Source organism: Anoplopoma fimbria, chromosome 8, assembly GCF_027596085.1.
Source record: "Anoplopoma fimbria isolate UVic2021 breed Golden Eagle Sablefish chromosome 8, Afim_UVic_2022, whole genome shotgun sequence".
Lineage (NCBI taxonomy): Eukaryota > Metazoa > Chordata > Actinopteri > Perciformes > Anoplopomatidae > Anoplopoma > Anoplopoma fimbria.
Window position 1 is genome coordinate 24,869,106 of NC_072456.1, and position 21,171 is coordinate 24,890,276.

Sequence of the window (21,171 nt, forward strand, 5' to 3'; positions counted from 1 at the left end):
GTTCATTCTGTACACATGACATCTATTGCATTCTGTCCATCCTGGGAGAAGGATCCCTCCTCTGTCGTTCTCCCAGAGGTTTCTTCCTTTTTTCTCCCTGTTAAAGGGTTTTTTTTAGGGGAGTTTTTCCTGTGCCGATGTGAGGGAAGGACAGAGGATGTCGCATGTGCACAGATTGTAAAGCCCTCTGAGGCAAATTTGTAATTTGTGATTCTGGGCTATACAAAATAAACTGAATTGAATTGAATTGAATTAAACAGAAGAGAGAGAGGGGGAATGTTCCTTCACAACAACATTTCCAGCCCAGCAAACTGGTTTAAAGTTATACTATGTGATTTAGTCAAAGCCCCTCCCCCTCCATGCAACACTGTTCAACTGACTGGTTGATAAGCAAGTAAGCAGAGTTCATGTGAGTTTAGAGGCTGTTTATCATTTGATCGAAGCTGCACAGGACTTGAAATCAGCGCACAGGAGAAGGTGAGAGCAATCTTTCAGACTTCAACAATAAAAGGAGCATATTTTAATCAACATAACAATAAAGAGACCTACTTTTTAAACTGTTTTGAACCAGTTTAAACCGTTTTATTTAAAGTTGCAGTGTTCAGCAGTGCCAAAAATGTCTCTCTTGAATTGCACAATACAATGCACTCGGTTTTGCATTGTGTTAGAGTGTAAAAGTAGTGTTATACTTAAATGCTGCGGCACGCTGTAGACTTGTTTTAAACATCCAGTTAAAATGCTCCTTCAGTTCTGTACAGTTCTACTCTTGAATAGTGTTTTAATAAAGTAGGAGTTTACGTCTTGCAAGTGCAGAGTCACTGCTGGAAAGATTATCATATATTGATAATTTTTCATGATACTGAGATAATATTTTATCTAGTTCCATTATATTTTAAAAGAAGGCAGCCATCTCTATTACTTTTATCTCCAGCAGGTCACACCAGAATGATTCAGACTGTCCCTTTAAAAATCTATGACAGTGTAAAGTCCAGGGACCAAACGGAAACTTAATGGCACATTTGAGAGAAATGCACTGCTCATATTCAGTGGACGGAATACCCAGAAAAAAAAACCCGGAAGCTGAAAAACAGGCGAGCAATTCACATTGGACTTCTTAAACATGGCTGTTTACTCTTAGTCTTGTTTTCTCAGTGCTCAGCGATGGTTCGACGTGTGGCTGTGGTCGGAGCAGGCAGTTCTGGTCTGGTTTGTATGAAAGCCTGTGTTGATGAAGGCCTGGAGCCCGTCTGCTTTGAAAGCAGTGATGACATTGGCGGCCTGTGGAGATATAAGGTGAGTGAGGCCACTATTTTAAAACAAGTATCCCACATATTAATCATGTTGCTAGTTCAGGATTTGTCTTATAATGATGAATGGCCTAAGAGCTTTCCAACAAATGCAACTGAATATCGAAATCCTCATCAGAGGGATGTTCTTTTTAGCGTTATTTCTTGTTTTTTCCTTCAGGAGTCGCCTGAGCCGGAGCGGTCCAGCATCTATCGCTCCTTGGTGGTCAACACCTCCAAAGAGATGATGTGTTTCAGCGATTTCCCCATGCCCGCCGACTATCCAAACTACCTGCAACACTCCCAGCTGATGCAGTACTTCAGGCTCTACGCTGACCACTTTGACCTGCTCAGACACATTTGTTTCCAGGTCGTCTAGCCGGGAGCGTCTCCGTCTTTTCACAAGTTTTTTTTTACAACGTATTGTGTGAAGTCAATGATTATTAAAACACACATATTTTGAACATGTGTGCTTCAGACCACAGTGAGGAGTGTTACACAAAGGCCGGATTTCTCTGTGTCCGGTCAGTGGGACGTAGTGACCGTGAACGTGGCCGGAGAGGAGGAGAGCCACGTGTTTGATGCCGTTCTGGTTTGCTCAGGCCACTACACCCATCCAGCCTTACCCCTGTCAGACTTTCCAGGTCAGTAAACAAATGGATTTTTTACTTTACAATTACATGGGTCAATTTACTTTTACATCTGCATATTCTTGCAAAAGAACTGTTGCAATTGCTTGGATCTGCTGCAACATCTGTATATCTCTCCAGGTAACGAGACGTTTCCTGGCAGGTGTCTTCACAGCTGGGAGTACAGAGATGCAGATGACTGCAGGGGAAAGAGGGTGGTGGTGGTTGGCATTGGCAATTCTGGGGGAGATATTGCAGTGGAGATCAGCAGATCTGCAGAGAAGGTAAAGCTTCATTTATACAGACATTAGTTGTTGTGGAATTGTGGTGAGGAAACAGTTGGATCTTTTAAAATAAGTTCTGGTTTCTCATTGCGGCAAATGGACATTCTCAATTTACTCTTCTTTACAATAAGAAATGTCTAGTATTCACCAATGTTTTCTTATTTTTGAACGTCTCTATTTTGTTACGCACCTGGCCTAGGGGCGCCAGGCTACACAACAAAAAGACGCGAGACAACAGTTTCTCAATCAAAATAAGTATTTAATCAAACCAAACCAATCCAAGTGCTCAAATTATAATAAAAGTATGGGATGTGGAAGTCAGTAAGTCCGTAGTGTGGAGTGTGTATGCATGAGTGGATTATAGGTGTGTGTGTGGTTTCAACATAAGTGTTGAAAGGTGTGCATGGCTATGGAGCTGAAAAGAACAGGGGCGGAAGGACTGGGGAAGCAGACTCTTATAGGGCGTTGGCACCCGGGCCCAGGTGCACGCCAATCACTCCTAATGACCAATTAAGTAGGTCTCTGCTCCCCAGTCCTAGAAACAAATGGAAGACACAACATACAGGGAACCGTCACACCCCCCCCCCATAAAGACGGAGTCCCAAAGGGATCACCGGCAACCCATTTAACATTAGATAAATATATACTATCTACTCTCTATCATACCCAACCTCTACTCCAATGGCCGCCTGCCCACTGTCACAGGCCTCCACCCCAGCAACCGGTACCACGGAAGCACTTTAAGGGGTGCAAGACAGACAGAGGCAAAAAGGACCAACGGAGACCGGACCTCAGTCATGAGGAGCCCGTGACAGCGCATCGGCCACCACGTTCTCCGCCCCTTTAACATGACGAATGTCCAGGGCATAGGATTGCAGGAACAGTGACCATCTTATCAATCTCTGGTTTGGACACTGCAAAGAATGTAAAAAAGTCAGAGGGTTATGGTCTGTATAAATAACCAGGGGGGTACTACCGCCAACATAAACATCAAAATGTTGCAGAGCTAAAATCAAAGCCAATGCTTCCTTTTCAATGACAGAGTAATTTAGCTGGTAAGAGTTGAATTTCTTAGAATAGAAGCTAACAGGTTTATCTATGCCCAGGTTGTCCTCTTGCATTAGAACGGCCCCCGCCCCCACATGACTAGCATCAGTGTAGACTGTGAATGGCCTGTCTAAGCGGGGAGCTGCAAGAACCGGAGCAGTACACAAGAGCTTTTTAGCCTGCTCAAATGCTTCTTGGCAAGCGGATGACCAGACAAACTGTTCCTTAGCCTTCAGCAGGTTAGTGAGAGGCGCCACAACTGTCGAAAAATTCCTACAGAAACTACGATAGTAACCTATCAGACCAAGGTAACGCATGAGTTCTTTCTTTGTCGTTGGAACTGGATATTTCGCCACTGCCTGAACTTTGGCATCCACAGGACACACTTGGCCCTGTCCAACCACTCGACCGAGGTAGGTCACAGTCGCCCTTGCAAACTCACACTTTGCAAGATTGACTGTGAGCCCAGCCCCCCCTCAAGCGATCGAACAGTTCCCGAATGCGTTCCAAGTGAATCTTCCAGTTGTCCGAATAAATTACAACATCGTCCAAATACACTGCACACCCCGGCATATCCCAAACCACTCGATTCATCAGCCGCTGAAATGTAGCAGGTGCATTGCGAAGTCCGAACGGCATGACCTTGTAAGAATAAAGACCATTAGGTGTTATGAAAGCGGCAATCTCACGTGCTCGTGCTGACAGAGGTACCTGCCAGTATCCCTTCAATAGATCAAATTTACTCACGAACTTTGCAGAGCCCACCTGATCAATACAATCCTCCATTCTGGGAAGTGGAAAAGAGTCGGAGAAGAGACTGAACAACGTCATCCACTGTCACCATCCTGGGTATTGTGCGCTTTAAGAGCCTCCTCGCTGGCAAACCAAACAAAAACAAACAAACAAAATACAATACAAGTGTCCCCCTAGCCTATATAAACCCCAGCTAACTCCACCCTCTTCGTGTGCCGGTTGCGGAGGATTTCTACGCACTGAAGGCCACCGCAAAGGCCTAGCTCATACCAAAGGGGAGGAAAGGCAACCAATAACTGGCGACCCGCATGCCCCCTTAGCCGTGCCCCGAGTCGAGATATTCAGTACGAACTTCTCGCTACTGCCGCACCTGACGCACCTAGCCACCCCCCGGCCTAAACCAACGAGCTATTTTACCCAGGCAGCTAAGCGCACCTACCAGGGACACTCGTATCAAACAAATACAAAAAAAAAAAAAAAAAAAAACAGCCAGGCAACTTTTGACGTCCCAAATGACGTTTTACTTAGCTGCACAACTACCAGAAATAAACAACTCTCCAACCGCACAAAATGAACCAAACAGCTACCGTACTGTACTGAAATAACCAAACCTAATCAAATTAACTCAAATTTAAACAGATTAATTCAACTCATAACAATTAACTGCATCTCCCCAAAGTCCGAATAACCAGCCTGTAACATTGCTTTGTCTACTCACCGGACTGTTGACCAAACAATGGAACGACGGAACCTCCCGGAAAGATTCCCAACTAACGTCACTCCATTCACAAATCCAATACAGGAGGGAGACTAAATTGACGCTCCAAACTCACTGTACAAACAAATCCCGGACGAGCCCCCATTTTGTTACGCACCTGGCCTAGGGGCGCCAGGCTACACAACAAAAAGACGCGAGACAACAGTTTCTCAATCAAAATAAGTATTTAATCAAACCAAACCAATCCAAGTGCTCAAATTATAATAAAAGTATGGGATGTGGAAGTCAGTAAGTCCGTAGTGTGGAGTGTGTATGCATGAGTGGATTATAGGTGTGTGTGTTGTTTCAACATAAGTGTTGAAAGGTGTGCATGGCTATTGAGCTGAAAAGAACAGGGGCGGAAGGACTGGGGAAGCAGACTCTTATAGGGCGTTGGCACCCGGGCCCAGGTGCACGCCAATCACTCCTAATGACCAATTAAGTAGGTCTCTGCTCCCCAGTCCTAGAAACAAATGGAAGACACAACATACAGGGAACCGTCACATATGAGAGAACATTTTATCGTGGAGAAAAAAACATCCTGCTATCACGGTCTACGAATTGTTTGTCCACTGCCAGAAAACAAGTTTTAAATTTGCAGATCATAAAAAAAGATTATTTTCCTGTAATGCCCATTCTGACGCTCTGGAAAATCCCATGTATACTTTATTGAACAGAGCTTCAACTGCTCCACTAGCTTGTAGTGTTTAGGGGGAGTTACTATGTTGATAATAAACAAGTGGCCACAATCTTCCAATTTTAGTTAAAGTGGGATTCAACTTTCAGTACATGTTGGTAGAGCAGATTTGGATGGTCTAGAACATTTTGTGCATCTGGAGCTTACTTCTTTTTTTTCCACAAACAGTAAATTAACAGAAAATGTAAGAGAAATTTAAGAAAATGTTGCTGCATGAGGCCGACTGTGTACTTTACTGCTTTTGTTACACCAGCAGAACATACTACATCTTTTCACATCCCGTCTTTTTACTCCCTCTGACAGACGTTTCTCAGCACACGTGAAGGGTCCTGGGTGATTGGCAGGATGTCTAATAACGGTCTTCCTCTGGACATGATCGTACTCACCAGACTGAATCTCATTCTCACACAACTTCTTCCAAAGTTTCTGGTCAACTGGTCAGCAGAGAGAGCGCTGAACCAAAAATTTGACCACAGACTGTATGGCCTTATGCCCAAACACAGGTAACACATTGTTGACCTTAGTCCCTTTCCTGCCTCGTGATCACAGAGCAGACAGTTGATACAACGGTGTTCATTTGAATGTTTGAGTCGGCCTCATGCAGCAACTTTCTCTTAGATTTTCTTAATTTTTGGTTGAGAAAAGTCACCTCCAGATGCTCCTATCCAGAAGTTCCTGAAGGATGAAAATCATCTTTATTATAAATTTGAAGCATGTGGCTGATTGTTTATCATAGGTAACGTCTCCTAAACACTAAAGAAGGGCAGGTGTTGCGCAACAATTGGAGAGATGCCCCCCAAAAAAGCACTTGCACCACGAACTTTAGCACATAGCTAGATAGATTAGAAGTTCTCATTATTGATCTCACATTTGGGAATTTTTTAAGCAGTAGTAGCTAAATTAAGGTAGTGTTTAAAAAAAAACTTAAACAAAGTAAATGGGATTTTCCTGAGTGCACTGGTGTAACAGGAAAATCAGAAAGCATTGAAGAGCAGAATGTAAGACATTCAAATGCTGAATTAATGAAATACCGTCCAAGATTGTTTTTTGTGTCTTAACTGAATCAATGGACAAACTGTATTTTTTAATCCCACAAATGAACTGTTAATTATAATTACTATAAAACACAAAAAAAGTGCATCTCCTCCAACGACCAAAAAATGGCTTGCAGCTGGTTGCGAGTAGTGAGTGAAGAGTCAGCATGCAGTTAATGGCAGTATAAAACAAGCAATAAACTTGATAAAAGTGTCAGTCAATGTAATCACAAGAGATCATTGAGCATGCAGCCATGACACGGCAAAAAAATATCAAGCATTTTGCTGAAGCATTATGCCGGATTAGCGATGGACAGACAAAGAGATGCACACACACACACGAGCACCACAGATCACATAATTCTCCTTAGATTATGCTTTTAATTAACTTTTTTATGGTCCTCATATTCAAAACTTAAAAAAACAAAATTGGTTTTCCAACCCTTGCATTTGAAAACTAATTAGTGGACTGTGAAAACAAGATGATTTGTTTCCACTCGTAAAATGTTCTCTTACCTGAGAGAAGAGCTAAAATGACCAAAGTTTGGGGAATCCCGGAAATCAATGGGTACTTACATAATAAAAACAAATCGTGGATTCGGACCAAATTAAGAGTACATTTGTTTGTATGTCGCTTCCTACATGGAGCAAAATTTTCGTAGCAAAAAATATTTAGTTGACTCACATCATGTCTTTTCTTTTCCAGACTTTTGGAAAAAAGGCCTTTGATCAACGATGACCTTCCTGGACGAATCCTTCAGGGAGCACTAGTAATGAAACCCAATCTGAAAGGATTCAAGGACTCCGGAGTTGTTTTTGAAGATGGCACTGTGGAGGAGAACGTTGACGCTGTGGTCTTCTGTACAGGTTATAATGGAAACTTCCCATTCCTGTCTCCGGCTCTCTCTGAGGGGCCTCACAAAGAGTTCACATTGTACAAGTGAGTAAACGGTGGATGGAGTTTGGTGTTGGAAACTCCACATTAAACGGTTAAAGAAGGTATTTACTGAGGGTGTAAACGGCGCCTCCTAAAGTTCGATGAGAAGCTGGAGCAGTAGAAATCTTCTCATATAACTTAAGTCAACAAAACTATTCCCCTAAATGGTTTTATTCAAATGCATTTTAAATAAACAGACAAAAAATGCATGAATTCAGTGTTTTACTGAAAATAAAATGACATAAAACTGTACATTTTATAAAGTTTTTACTGATAACAAAATTAGATGTATGATATCAAATAAGAATTACTTATTAAACGTATAAATCTGACACAAAAAGGCAGATATTAAAATAAGAATGTAAGTATTTTTCCTTTTTAAGTGACTTGTCATGTCTTTTTAAATTGTTCTTGTGTTTTGTATGATTTAAATATATCTTGATCTATTTAAAAGCTCACCTTATAGGCCTTTTGTAATTTCAGGACACTGTTTCCTCCTTCTCTATCACAACCCACGCTGGCCGTCATGGGTCTTTTCCAGACAAAAGGACCAATCGTGCCCATAGTGGAAATGCAGGCGCGCTGGGCTGTAAAGGTTTTTGCCGGTAAACATTTTTTTTAAATCTACACACTAGTCAGGAATGATAAACAAAATGTGACAACGTTTGTTGTGTTTTATCTTTAAGGTTTATGCCGTCTGCCACCTAAAGAGAAAATGCTGGAAGTCATTGAGAGTGAGATGAAGACGAATATGAAAATGTAGACATCACCTTCATCAATTCATTCATTCTTTCATTTATGTTTCTCCTATAAAAAAAGCACAGTTTTGGTTAAAAAGACATTTGAAGGGATCTACTTTTCTTCCTCAGATATCCCTGCCCTCAAAAGGCGGCTCTCCTGGTAGATTACATCCCTTACCTGGATTTCATGGCAAAAGAGGTCAGTTCAGTTCAGTTTTATTTAAATTTTGTTACTATTTTTGTTGTATTTGTAAGACACAACCATCATGACAGATTCCCAATCACAGGTCGGGGTGCGACCAAACTTCCTGAGTCTACTACTGAGAGACCCTGTGCTCTGGGTCAGGGTCTTCTTTGGCCCCTGCACACCTTATCAGTATCGTCTCACGGGGCCGGGACGGTGGGCCGGAGCCCGTCGGGCCATCCTCACTCAGTGGGAGCGAGTGGCTCAGCCGTTCAGAACCAGAACGGTACCAGAACCAGAGAGCCGACCATCTGTGCTCTTTTCACCCTGGTTGCTCATATTTGCGGGAACTCTAACAATGGCTGTGGTTCTGTCTAAAAACGGGATTAATCCAGCTCAGGTTCTGGACAAGAGCAAGATTTTCCTGAGGGACTTCACTGGATTACCACATTGACATGATGAAATCTGGGTCCAGTTTGTAAGATAGCATCTAAATTCCTACATGTTCCAATGTGATTTAAAATGTATGAATAGACACTTATTAAAGAAAACATGTTCTCACTCCAAACTCTGTCAAATACAGATGCTTGGTTTCAAACTATGACGCTCTAAATACAACACAGTCTCACGGCAATTTGTGAAATAGTGACACGAAACAATAGATACAATTTTATCACTATTTCATAAACTTCCATAAGACTGGGCTGCTTAATAACCCTCTAGCGTCCGTTTTGGACGTGGCAGGGACGGCGTGTCGGTTTCCCCCTCGTTACATGCATAGTGTCTTTTCAAAATGAACTTCTGTCTTCACAGGAAGTCGGGTTTAGGCAACAAATCATTACCACAGTTAGGTTTAGAAAGTGGTTGTCGTTAACTTGACTAACGAGTGACGTTACAAAATGTCCATGTGTTACACCGGACATGAACAGAGGTCTCCTGGACGAAAGTCAGACCGTGTTTGTTTTCCAAATCTATCTATTGACGCAGGTGGGTTTAAATTGAAGTTAGTCTAAAGCGTTGCATCGGTATCAGACAGTGAGGGGCTCGGACCAAGCGTCTGTATTTATTTGAACAGTTTGGAGTGACACCTGGTTTAAACGATCCACTTTTAATATCTAGAAATCACCTGAGATGCAGTGAATGAGAGAGTACACCTTTTGGAGTATTTGAGAAGTCATGTACTGTAATAAAATCTTTCTATTTTGTGTTTGGCATGCAGAGAAATTCAGCCTCCTACATTTTTTTTTTTAAACATATATTTATTGGTTTTATACATTTAGCCTCCTACATTTTAATGTGCTGTATAAATGTGGGATATGTGTAACAATATGGGGTTATAAAATTGTGAGAGTAGTTTGCACTCTTGTGTCAGGTGTGTCAATTTCAAAGGTCAGAGATACCTTAACGCTGACTTGAGCTCTTGAGTCACACACTATCAATACTTGTAGAACTTTCAATGAATGTGATTTTTATGTACGTCTAGTGTGTAGTTATTTGGTTATACCTTCTCACATTGTCACAAGAAATACTTACCTTTTGTAATCCCCCTTTTTTATGATCCTTCAAGAGCCATGAAAATATTCTAAATGTAGCGTCTATTTAAATGGATATTGACTATTTTTAGGTGAGCCTTTCCTTTAGGTGGTTAAAATTAAACTGGAGACCGTGCAGACCTCCATCTACTGCAGCTAATACACAGACTGTGGATAAGCACCTCATACAACCACGCTTAAAAACACCTGAACTATCCCTTTAATCATTTACAGCACTAAAATGCAGCATACACATTTATGCAGCAGTGATATGAATACAAAATATCATAAATAACATTAAAACACTGACAAGGGAGCACTGCACAATAATACTTTTACTTTCAGTGCTTTTTTTATAATATAAACTTTTTGTGCTACTATAATTTTACTTAATTAAGGATCTAATGCGGAATTTTTTCTTGGTGGAATATTTTCACGAAGGGGAATTATTACTTTTATATAAGTAAAGCAATGGCGAAGGCATGTCACAGTGTGGGTTCCCAATTATAGGCTATTTAATAGGATCTGAAATGTATATTTTGACCAAAATAGGTCATTACAACTATACTTGCTCGCATCAGGTCCTGTCATCAGATAACATCTTAAAGTTGTCAATTAAAGACACCCACTGCTACATGGGAGGGTTATTGATGTTGAGGATTTAAAGTGGCCCTATTATGCTATTTTCCGGGTGAATATTTTTATCTCAAGTTACAGTTACAACATGTTTACATGCGTTAATGCTCATAATCCTCCTTGTTTTTCTCATCCTGGCTGTCCTGCAGCAGCTTTTCTCACCCTCTCTCTGAAATGCTCTGTTGAAGCGCTGGCTCCTCCCTCCAGAAAGCAAAGTCTGCTCTGATTGGTCAGCTAGCCCGCTCTGTTGTGATTGGTCAACGTTTCACATTTCAAAAAACTCTTCCTCTCCAGCTCTGTCTCTCTCTTTTCTTGTTTGAGGGCCAAACTAGCCAGAAAGATTTTTACGTCACTTCTGTAACTTTATGAGGTAAAGTTACAGAAGTGAAGGAGAGAATTCAATGGAGCCGTTTCAGGAGCTCAGGAGCTTCTGAGGGGGAGGGTAACTCCTTTTAGGCGTGGACTTCAGGTTTTAAACTCTACGGACCTTTTTATATATACAAATATATATATATATATATATAACACACTAAAGAAGAGGGAAAAAGTGGAAAAGCATAATAGGGTCACTTTAAAGAAAGCAAAGGGAAGTAATGAAATGATGATGAAGAAGATTGATGATCGACTTTGTGGTCGTATCAACAAGGCTGGGGACATAGAATCCAGAGGGCTAAGTTCAAAGCCTCTATTGTGGAAGCCCCTGCTATGAGTTTTGGTCAGGAGTTTTGGTCAGGAGTCATGGTCAGGAGGTCATCAATGACAATAGCAATTTAGAAACTAAACTTTCGGAATGACTTTCGGTTTGTCTCTGGGAAGTTTTGTTAGAAAACTCAAAAAGGGAAAGTAAGTATTGGCTTAGGTTCTGCATTTTCTATTACAGAGTAGAGCCTCATATCCGCAGCTGTAAATGCACCAATTATTATTACTATTATTCCAACCAATTGTTCAGATTTTCCTGAGGGACTTCCCTGGATTACCACATTGACATGATGAAATCTGGGTCCAGTTTGTAAGATAGCATCTAAATTCCTATATGTTGCAATGTGATTTAAAATGTATGAATAGACACTTATTAAAGAAAACATGTTCTCACTCCAAACTCTGTCAAATACAGACGCTTGGTTTCAAACTATGACGCTCTAAATACAACACAGTCTCACGGCAATTTGTGAAATAGTGACAAAAAAAAATCTATTGGCTTCGTGTTCAGGGGCTCAGGTTTAGGCAACAAAACCAAAAGGTGTCAATCACCGTTCTCCTGGTTGACAGTCTTGGTTGTTAGACTCATCCACCTCCCCTCCTGCCTCCATTAGTAGTGTTTTTTGGAAATCATTAGGTACGTCACTTGCTTCGACTGTTTCTTCGTCACTTGGATGCATTTAATTAGTGTCTCCACCACAGTTTCCACCACTATTTCATAAACTTCCATAAGACTGGGCTGCTTAATAACCCTCTAGCGTCCGTTTTGGACGTGGCAGGGACGGCGTGTCGGTTTCCCTCGTTACATGCATAGTGTCTTTTCAAAATGAACTTCCGTCTTCACAGGAAGTCGGGTTTAGGCAACAAATCATTACAACTATACTTGCTCGCATCAGGTCCTGTCATCAGATAACATCTTAGAAAGCAAAGTCTGCTCTGATTGGTCTTGTGTCAGGTGTGTCAATTTCAAAGGTCAGAGATACCTTAACGCTGACTTGAGCTCTTGAGTCACACACTATCAATACTTGTAGAACTTTCAATGAATGTGATTTTTATGTACGTCTAGTGTGTAGTTATTTGGTTATACCTTCTCACATTGTCACAAGAAATACTTACCTTTTGTAATCCCCCTTTTCATAATCCTCCTTGTTTTTCTCATCCTGGCTGTCCTGCAGCAGCTTTTCTCACGCTCTCTCTGAAACGCTCTGTTGAAGCGCTGGCTCCTCCCTCCAGAAAGCTTTTGGTCAGGAGTCATGGTCAGGAGGTCATCAATGACAATCAATGACAAATAGCAATTTAGAAATTGGGTTAGGTTCTGCATTTTCTATTACAGAGTAGAGCCTCATATCCGCAGCTGTAAATGCACCAATTATTATTACTATTATTCCAACCAATTGTTCAGATTGTAATGCGTGTTTATAACCGAAACCCCTCGTACCGAACGATTCAATACAAATATGTGTAAGACGGAAGGCAAAGCGCCGAATTTACCGGTCCATCTACATTCCATCAAACCCCTCTTTGCTGAGCTTTGGGTAGTGACCTAAAGAATGAGATCACAAATACAAGCGGCGCAAATTAGTTTATTTTGTAGGGTGGCTGGGCACAGCTTTACATATAGGGTGAGGAGCTCAGACATACAGCGGGAGCTCGGAGTAGAGCCGCTGCTATTTTGGATCAAAAAGGCCCAGCTGAGGGGGTTCAGGCATCTGATCAGGATCCTCCTGGACTTCTCCATTTAGAGGTTTTCTGGTCATGTCCAGCTGGTAAGAGGCCCCGAGGTATCCACCTTAAAATGACTGATACACACCTCACCCATAATCTCTCTAGTCTTAATCAATTGATTTATAAAATGAAAGAAAAGACAAACACCTTCAAAAACTTGTGCAACATTGTGCAGCATAATGAAACTCCACTGCTGATCAACTTCAGGTTTCCCATCTGACACTTCTGCTTTCTGCAGACAGGGAGGAGGAAGCTACACCCCGTGAGTACAGCATGAAACACAGTTTGGGCAACTGACGGCTCTTACGAAAGAGAAATTCCTGAAAGTATTAATGTGGTTTCTGTACCCTATTGACCCTTTTACAGCTCAGCTCTTATTAACGTTAGTCATAAAACGTAGGAAGCTATATTTAAAATATAGTATTGTTTTTCTTTTATTTGAATTATTCATTATTATATACTCAAAAAGTTATTATTTATTTCCTACCTTTTACTGATTTAAGAGTAATTTTGAATCTGTCATGATTTTACTTTTCATCATTTTATTCTTTATTCTAAGTGTTCATTTAATGATGATAATATTAAAGTGATTTTCATTAATTTGTTAATGTGTCTACATACTCTTAAGATCACAATTGGTTAAGTTGAGTAAATGATGTAACCTTGGATTGCTGCAAAGACGGTAACTGTTTTGAAATACCTTGATGTCAGGAAGGCCGGACCGAAATCAACGAATGTGTTAACAAAGGGAATGGTTTGCAATATAAGAGTACTTGAACAGTTTGTATCCAATGATATCACGGTTTAGTCATCTGCCATATATGGACCAGGAAGTGAAAGATGCTGGAATAAAACTTCAATCAGAATCAAGACTTTCACATCTGTCCGTCTGCCTTCGGAGTCTCCTAAAGGTAAGAGAGCTCTTCCCTTGAATAGGCTGACAGAAGTAACTTAACTTACCAACAAGCTAAGATTAAAATGGTGTTGTTTTTAATCTTATGTGATTTACTAACTTGGTTGGCTCAGATTGTTTATGATGGTTTATGATGCCTGTTTTTGCATGTTATTACAGGGCTAAGACAATAGCTGTTGTGTTTATAGTGAAGCTATAAGGGGGTCAGATCTGCATCTTAATTGAGGGTGTTAGGGACAGGGTCCTGAAGCAGCCCTTTAAACGGGTCCATCCTGGAGTACCAGCAGTCATTCACCACCTTTTCAAACAAACAAATCAGTTGACACCAGAAAGTTGCTGGTGTTTTAAGTAATGCTGGCTTTCATCCCCTAAAGCAGGCTAAGACAGTCTTTCATGTAGATTTTGGGGAATACGTTCGTTTGTTCATTACTTCATTAAATAAATGGATGGATGAATTCAACATAATTTACTGATCGTTTAACTGTCCTTTAATAAGACATTTAAAAAAAATACTTGTTAAGCACATGCATATTCTGTTTATTTGGAACATTTGACCATAAAGCATGCATTGTGTATTATTAGAATGATAGATTCTTATTAAAGTAAGGAATGTTTGTTGCAGCAAATTTGGGGTTCATACCTTTGTTTTGGAGCCAGAAATAAATAAAAAGATTTCACCATGACAGCCAACCTAGAACCTCTTCTATGGGTCCTTTCAAAAAATATGTTGTCAGCATTTATCCAAACATGTTAGTAAAAGATAAAAGATATAATATATAATATATATGATATAATTAAATATAATATATAGTATATAATATAATATGATATAATTAAATATAATATTTTGAAATATAATATATAATATGTGGAGTATATTCCCACATGAATCAGATTCATAGACGTATTTCACAGCAGACATTTTGAGTTATAACAGGAAAAGCACAGGTGGGACAATTAATACAATGTTATGCAGGAAGTGCTGGTATTTTGTTACTTTTAAGCAATGATTTATATGCAAATGATTCATTCAAAACCAATAAACCTGTGTGAAAGAGTCATGCACTCAACATAAAAGCATCACACTGCAAAACAACAACACATTTCTTCCGTCTCCAGTTTCATCCTCTATATCAGATCAGAGTTCCTGTTGCTGTCGGACGTTGTTCCTCTCCAGCATGGTTCAGAAGGTGGCAGTGATCGGCTCTGGGATTTCTGGTCTGACCAGCATCAAGGCCTGTTTGGATGAAGGTCTGGAGCCAACCTGCTTTGAGAGCAGCCATGACATTGGAGGTCTATGGAGATTTAAGGTGATTGTCATAGCCACAATATAATAACTGTACTGTGCCTTTAAGAAAATGTGCCTGAAAATTGTCTACTTGCTTGTATCACACTTTTGCTTTCATGCTACCATGGAGTCATTTTGACCTTTTTGATGACTTCAACTTCTGGGAGATTTTTCCTCATGTGCATACTAACTGTGATGTATTATATTAATGTGCATCTTATTGGGTTGTGATCAAGTGTTCTATATTAATTATATATATAGTACATTTTGAGGTTCATCAGCTTTAATCATAGTTGCATTTGGAGGCCCTGAAGTCGTGAGAGCAACATGATGAGTTATTAATGTGCATGGCTCAGTGAAAAAAATAATTGTCATCTTCATCTGTTCATTTTTTAACCTTCCTCTGCAGGAAAATCCAGAGCCCGGACGTGCCAGCCTCTATTCCTCTGTGATCATCAACAGCTCCAAAGAGAGGATGGCCTTCAGTGACTTCCCTCCTCCAGCGGAGCTCCCTAACAACATGCACCCATCTGAGCTGCTACAATATCTGCACCTCTACGCGCAGGCCTTCGAACTGGTCCAGCACATACGTCTCCAGGTTAGTAGTCATTATGGATAGTTGTAGGTGTGTGAGGCGGCCCTCAGAGGGGGGGTCCGTCTGTGGGCCTGAAGTTTATGCACCCGCTGGATTTGGGATGCTGAAGGTTACAAAGGATACTCAGGCTCAAACAAACTACATTTTCACCAAGCAGACCCTGCACATGTGGTTACTTTGGTGCCCAACAGGCTTCTAAAACAAAACAAAGCACACTCCTGCTCAGCTAAATAACGGAGCTAACAACTAACGTTAACCGATGTTGCATTTAGTTCAGGGGACAACCTCCGGTTCAGAAGAGTGAAGCCAATAAGGAAGGGTCTTAATATTCATTCTCTCTCCTGACCATCAGGGGGCGACTCCTCTGGTTGTATAGAAGTCTATGAGAAAATGACTCTACTTCTCTCTTGATTTATTCCCTCAGTAAACATTGTAAACATGAGTTTATGGTCTCAATCTCTAGTTTCAAGTCTTCTTCAATACAGCATGATGTTCATTTAGTAAATGATGCTCCATTTAGAGTCAAACAGACCATAAAGCAGGGGATGCTTTAGGGTGGGCTTACTGTGATTGACAGGTCGCTACCGTATACCGTGTCTCTACGTCACTACTCCACCGTCCAAATATGGTCACTTCTGAATCAAACCTATGGGTGACGTGAATTGCGAGGTGTTCAAGCTCTATTCAGTAAAAGTTTCTATTTGACTAAGGTCAGTTATAACTTCATGATGTACTCAAATGTAAACTAGTGAAATTTAGTTTTTTGCGAGTATCAAAATATACAGTTGTTTGAAGGAGATAAAATAGAAACTAGCAAGGGAATTATGACCTGTTTAACCTACTAATACAAGCTTTAAATAGCTTATTTCTATATATTTTAATATTGATAGCATTGACTTGGAGTGAAGTTGGTTAAAAATTTTTTTTTAAAAATAGGATTGATGTAATAAAAATACTTGTGCCATGTTGGTGTACCTTAGCTTGCTCCATTTCTCCATGGGTTACATTCAATGTAGTGAAGTTTAATTTAATGTAGAGTAAACAGTAGCTTATCTCACTACACTTTACATGTAGCTTACCCAACTCTTTATAAACCTGTTCACCCATTCCTGCATTTAAATTCTGTGGTTGTGTGTTTGTTCCTCAGACGTCCGTGGTCAGTGTGAGGGAGACCCCGGATTTTGAGGAGACAGGCCGTTGGGAGGTGGAGACAGAGACGAAAGACGGTCAAAGGGAGACCGGTGTTTTTGATGCAGTGATGGTTTGTACCGGACACTTCACCCAACCACGCCTGCCACTCAGTGACTTCCCAGGTACCAGGAATTCATTTTAATTGTCTCATTATACTGCAAGAGAAAGAAATGGAAAATGTCTTGTATTTTAAGTTACTGCAAGGAACTTTTAACTTGTTATGAAAAAGATTCAATTTAATACTGATGTCTCTATATGACATAAGAAAACATGAAGAACCAGAACTGAGCCGGGCAGACTGTCAGACCCCACTACATTTAAATCAAAGTTTTTTTTAAAGAAAGTCTGGCAGCTGCAGATCTTTATGACAAAAAGCGATAATACTCAACGCTTTTATCCACAGTGGCCAAAATGAAATTCCAAATGATAGCCAAAAGAAGAATAAACACAGACAATAACCATCACCCACGATTGTCTCCATGATGCTTCTCTTAAATGTTGTTTATTTCAACGAGTATAACATTTCACATCTGATAAATCAGTGATCATTCTGTGGAACGACTGATTGATTGATTCCTTCTTTGATTCCCTGTTTCAGGTATCGAGAGCTTTGAAGGCAGATACTTCCACAGCTGGGAGTACCGCAACGCTGAGGGTCTGCAGGGGAAAAGGGTGGTGGTGATCGGGATCGGGAGTGCTGGAGGTGATATTGCTGCAGATATCAGTAGAGTTGCTGAGAAGGTACAATATTAAACTACATTTATCTATTGTTGTATGTTCATTAAAGGCCAATTTTCTTTAATGATTGTGCTGCTGAAAATGTCAAAGCTGATAGGGACCATGATATTAACCCTCTCTGTGCCGATCATCTGACGTGCAGGTGTACCTTTGTGTCAGGAGTGGAGCGTGGGTTGTGAGTCGTGTGGGTCAGGGGGGGCTCCCCATGGACATGATCGGGAGGTCCAGGAAGGACCGGATGCTGCAGCAGCTCTTCCCCTCGTGGAGAGCGGGGGTGTTGGAAAAGACCTTGAACAAAACATTTGATCATGAACTGTATGGCCTGAAACCAAAACACAGGTAACAGAATCATATCTGAGTCAGGAAAACAACAATCCAGATAGCTGCATGATACGTGGAGATTAGATGATGTGACCAAAACAGAAGGGATTAACAGATTAGGAGGAGATGGAGTGAGGGGGGAACATGCAGAAGCATACAGATTTGGCATGACGGCAGCAGCAGCATCATAATGAGATCTGGCTGCCATTTACACCTACATGAATATGATTGGATGTTTCCAAATCATCTGGTAGTTAATTAGCTAATGCAACACCAACTTAATTAATGTGGCTGAACAAACACAGTGTAAATAATTACACCTGTCTCACTTACACCGTGTGTCTCATCATTGTTGACATATCTTAAGAAAGACATTCTTGTGACGCACTAAACAATTCATATTTTAGATTGTTAAGTCACCTGTAATGGGATCACATCAGGCACAACGCCAAATCAGCCCAGAGGCGTAAAGTGTTTGTGGGCTGGGGGGCAATGACCCTTTCCTGTGGATGTATAAAGAAAACTAGGAACAGCTTTGTAGGAGGGCTCCTGGTCATTCCTATGAAAGTCGCTCAGTGGTGCATGAAGCCAAAAAAGTTTGACGGCTAGCTAGAAAAAACTACCCTGAACTTCTATTGGGCCAGTAGAGCCAGTGCAGTATCGTTTGAATTTTACAACTTTTAGGACCTAATGATTCAAATCAGGGCTATTCAAGTGTTCGTACTTGGACGTTGATTTACCTCAAAAGAAGAATAAACTGCTGATTTACAGACGTTTCTTTCCCAAAGTAAGTCTATGGGATGCATTTGGACCCAAAGGCATCACATGATGGACCCTAAAAGTTGTAATTGCACCGCTTGGCCTCTAAGTGAAATGTGCTTTAAAGCCCCCCCACTTCCTTACCCCTTACTACCATTGCCCCTTCTGACCACTCCCATCTTTCTAATGAATAACCTGTGAAAGAAAGAAGGTGCAACGATATAAAAAAAAACATTATTAACACATTTTACTAGAATTATTTGCAATTCTATTCATAACTGAAGGAAATATATCACACTGTGTTCTTGTCTTATCACAGCCAGTGGAAATGTTAGCAATCAAAAAACCTGAAGGCCTCCTTTTGCCTTGTTTGCAACAGTAAAACCAGTATAGAGTTTGAACCTCTACTGGTTTAATGTGTCACTCCTCGTGCCTAATCCACGGTTCACTCACGCAGCTCTGACGTTCTGTTGGCAGGATCTTTGAGCAGACTGTGGTGAATGACTACCTGCCGTCTCGGATCATCGCAGGTCGCGTTCAGGTGAAACTGAGTGTGAAGGAGTTCTGTGGTTCCAGTGTGGTCTTAGTGGATGGGAGCACCATAGAAAAGGTGTGTAGAACAGTGTTATTAGTACAGTAACATTGGTATAGCCCTAAAAATATCAGGTCTGTGTCATATAAAAAGGACAATACTGTAACACTTGATTGGGCACAACTTTCTGGACATAACATGATCAATAAAAGGTGATTAAATGTGTCAAAATATCATATTTCCATTCCTCCCATCATTGAGTTGTGTGTGTGTGTCATTCAGGTGGATGTGGTGGTGTTTGCCACAGGATACAACTACAGCGTCCCCTTCCTGCCTTCAGCTCAGAAGGCTAAGTGTGGAGACAAGCTGCGTCTCTACAAACACGTGTTTCCTCCTGCGATGGCCAAGCCGACTCTGGCGGTGGTGGGCTTCGTCCACAGCGTCGGACCCATCACCCCGGTGGCTGAGATGCAGGCTCGCTGGTCCACAAGAGTGTTTAAAGGTAAACTCGAAATCATAGTTTTCACCCCGAGAATAGTTTTGTCAACTCTTTATACAGAGCTGTAGTGGTTTTGAAATAAGCTAAATGTGGTGTGAGAGAGAAATGCTGCAAGAGAAAGTAAGGGTGTGTTTCTATGGAAGATTTAAAATAAAACAAACAAAGAAATTAGCTGAAATTCAATACACATTGTTATATGTTTTTCCCTTTTATGAATGCATTAACATTCAGCCCCAAAATTCTCTCTATAGGTTTAGCAAATTTACCCACTGAGGAAACGATGCTGGAGGAAATCGAGAAGGACACAGTAGCCATGCAACAGAGGTAAAGACGTGAAGCATTTATGATATATAATATATGATATAAGACACTATATATCCATAATAAAACACACACTGTTACATCCACCACTGAAATACAAAAATAAAGCTTTTTTTGTAGCAAGATTTATATCTAACAAAGTTACGCATCTGCTTTTGACCATGATGGCGACTTTTTGTTTGACCCTTTTAAAACTCATCTGTTTGTTTCTCTTTGCATCTCTGTCTGTTAGATATAGCTTCTCTGAACGCAACCCCATCGAGGTGGACTTCATCCCGTACCTGGACTCTCTGGCAGAGCGGGTTGGGGTTCGACCCAATACACTGTGGCTCCTCCTGACGGACCCTAGACTGGCTCTGCAGGTTGTGCTGGGGCCCTGCACATCATACCAGTACCGTCTGACTGGACCGTCCCAGTGGGCCGGAGCCCGTGAGGCCATTCTCACTCAGTGGGAGCGGGTCCGTGAGCCTTTCAGGACCAGAGTGGTACCAGAACCAGAGACCAGACTCACTTCTAGATGCAGCATCATAGAGAGTGTTTCAGGTGCAGCTCTGATGTGCTGCTTTGCTGCTCTACTTCTGCTGCTATAATAAACAACGTATCTCCTCTTTCTTCTCTCCTTTATGCTGTAAACCCTTCTTTCTAAAGGCATAAACAGATGTGTTATAACATTTGTGAGAAATAGCCCTGAGCCTTCCTCGTAGCACTTATTGCATTCGTATTAGTTGTTGCACTCACTGTATTCGTATTCGTTTACTGCACTTATCCTATTCGTAGTAGTTTGTAGCACTTATTATATTCGTATTAGTCTGTTGCAATTATTGTTTTCGTAGTAATTTGCCTCTGCACTATACTTTTGCTCTGGTTTATGCTTTAAGATGCTTGTTTAAGAAAGGAGATGCACTTATGACTTCTGGTGACTAGTAGTTCTCTTGAATACCTATGTTGAATACACTTCCTGTAAGTCGCTTTGGATAAAAGCGTCTGCTACATGACTGTAATGTAATGTAATGTAAAGTAAATATTTTTTTTCAAATTCTACCACTTAATCTGCTCCAGTCCATTGTTTTCAAT

At 40.9% G+C, this 21,171-nt stretch overlaps 2 protein-coding genes across 2 annotated transcripts; both read left to right on the forward strand.

Annotated features, from left to right (window-relative positions):
- Positions 1-415: 415 nt before the first annotated feature.
- On the forward strand, positions 416-8,845 carry LOC129094135 (dimethylaniline monooxygenase [N-oxide-forming] 2-like). The gene is made up of 11 exons (XM_054602171.1): positions 416-477; positions 1,153-1,293; positions 1,468-1,656; positions 1,765-1,930; positions 2,057-2,199; positions 5,757-5,956; positions 7,194-7,427; positions 7,908-8,029; positions 8,111-8,183; positions 8,294-8,363; positions 8,452-8,845. Exons 2-11 carry the CDS (start codon positions 1,162-1,164, stop codon positions 8,800-8,802), a joined length of 1,680 nt encoding a protein of 559 aa, XP_054458146.1. The 5' UTR covers positions 416-477; positions 1,153-1,161; the 3' UTR covers positions 8,803-8,845.
- Positions 8,846-13,742: 4,897 nt separating this feature from the next.
- On the forward strand, positions 13,743-21,138 carry LOC129094141 (flavin-containing monooxygenase 5-like). Its single transcript, XM_054602178.1, has 10 exons — positions 13,743-13,851; positions 14,973-15,163; positions 15,551-15,739; positions 16,884-17,049; positions 17,526-17,668; positions 17,808-18,004; positions 19,223-19,355; positions 19,560-19,779; positions 20,028-20,100; positions 20,330-21,138. The coding sequence occupies exons 2-10, from the start codon at positions 15,032-15,034 to the stop codon at positions 20,685-20,687; spliced, it is 1,611 nt and encodes a 536-aa protein (XP_054458153.1). The 5' UTR covers positions 13,743-13,851; positions 14,973-15,031; the 3' UTR covers positions 20,688-21,138.
- The last annotated feature ends 33 nt before the right edge of the window (positions 21,139-21,171 follow it).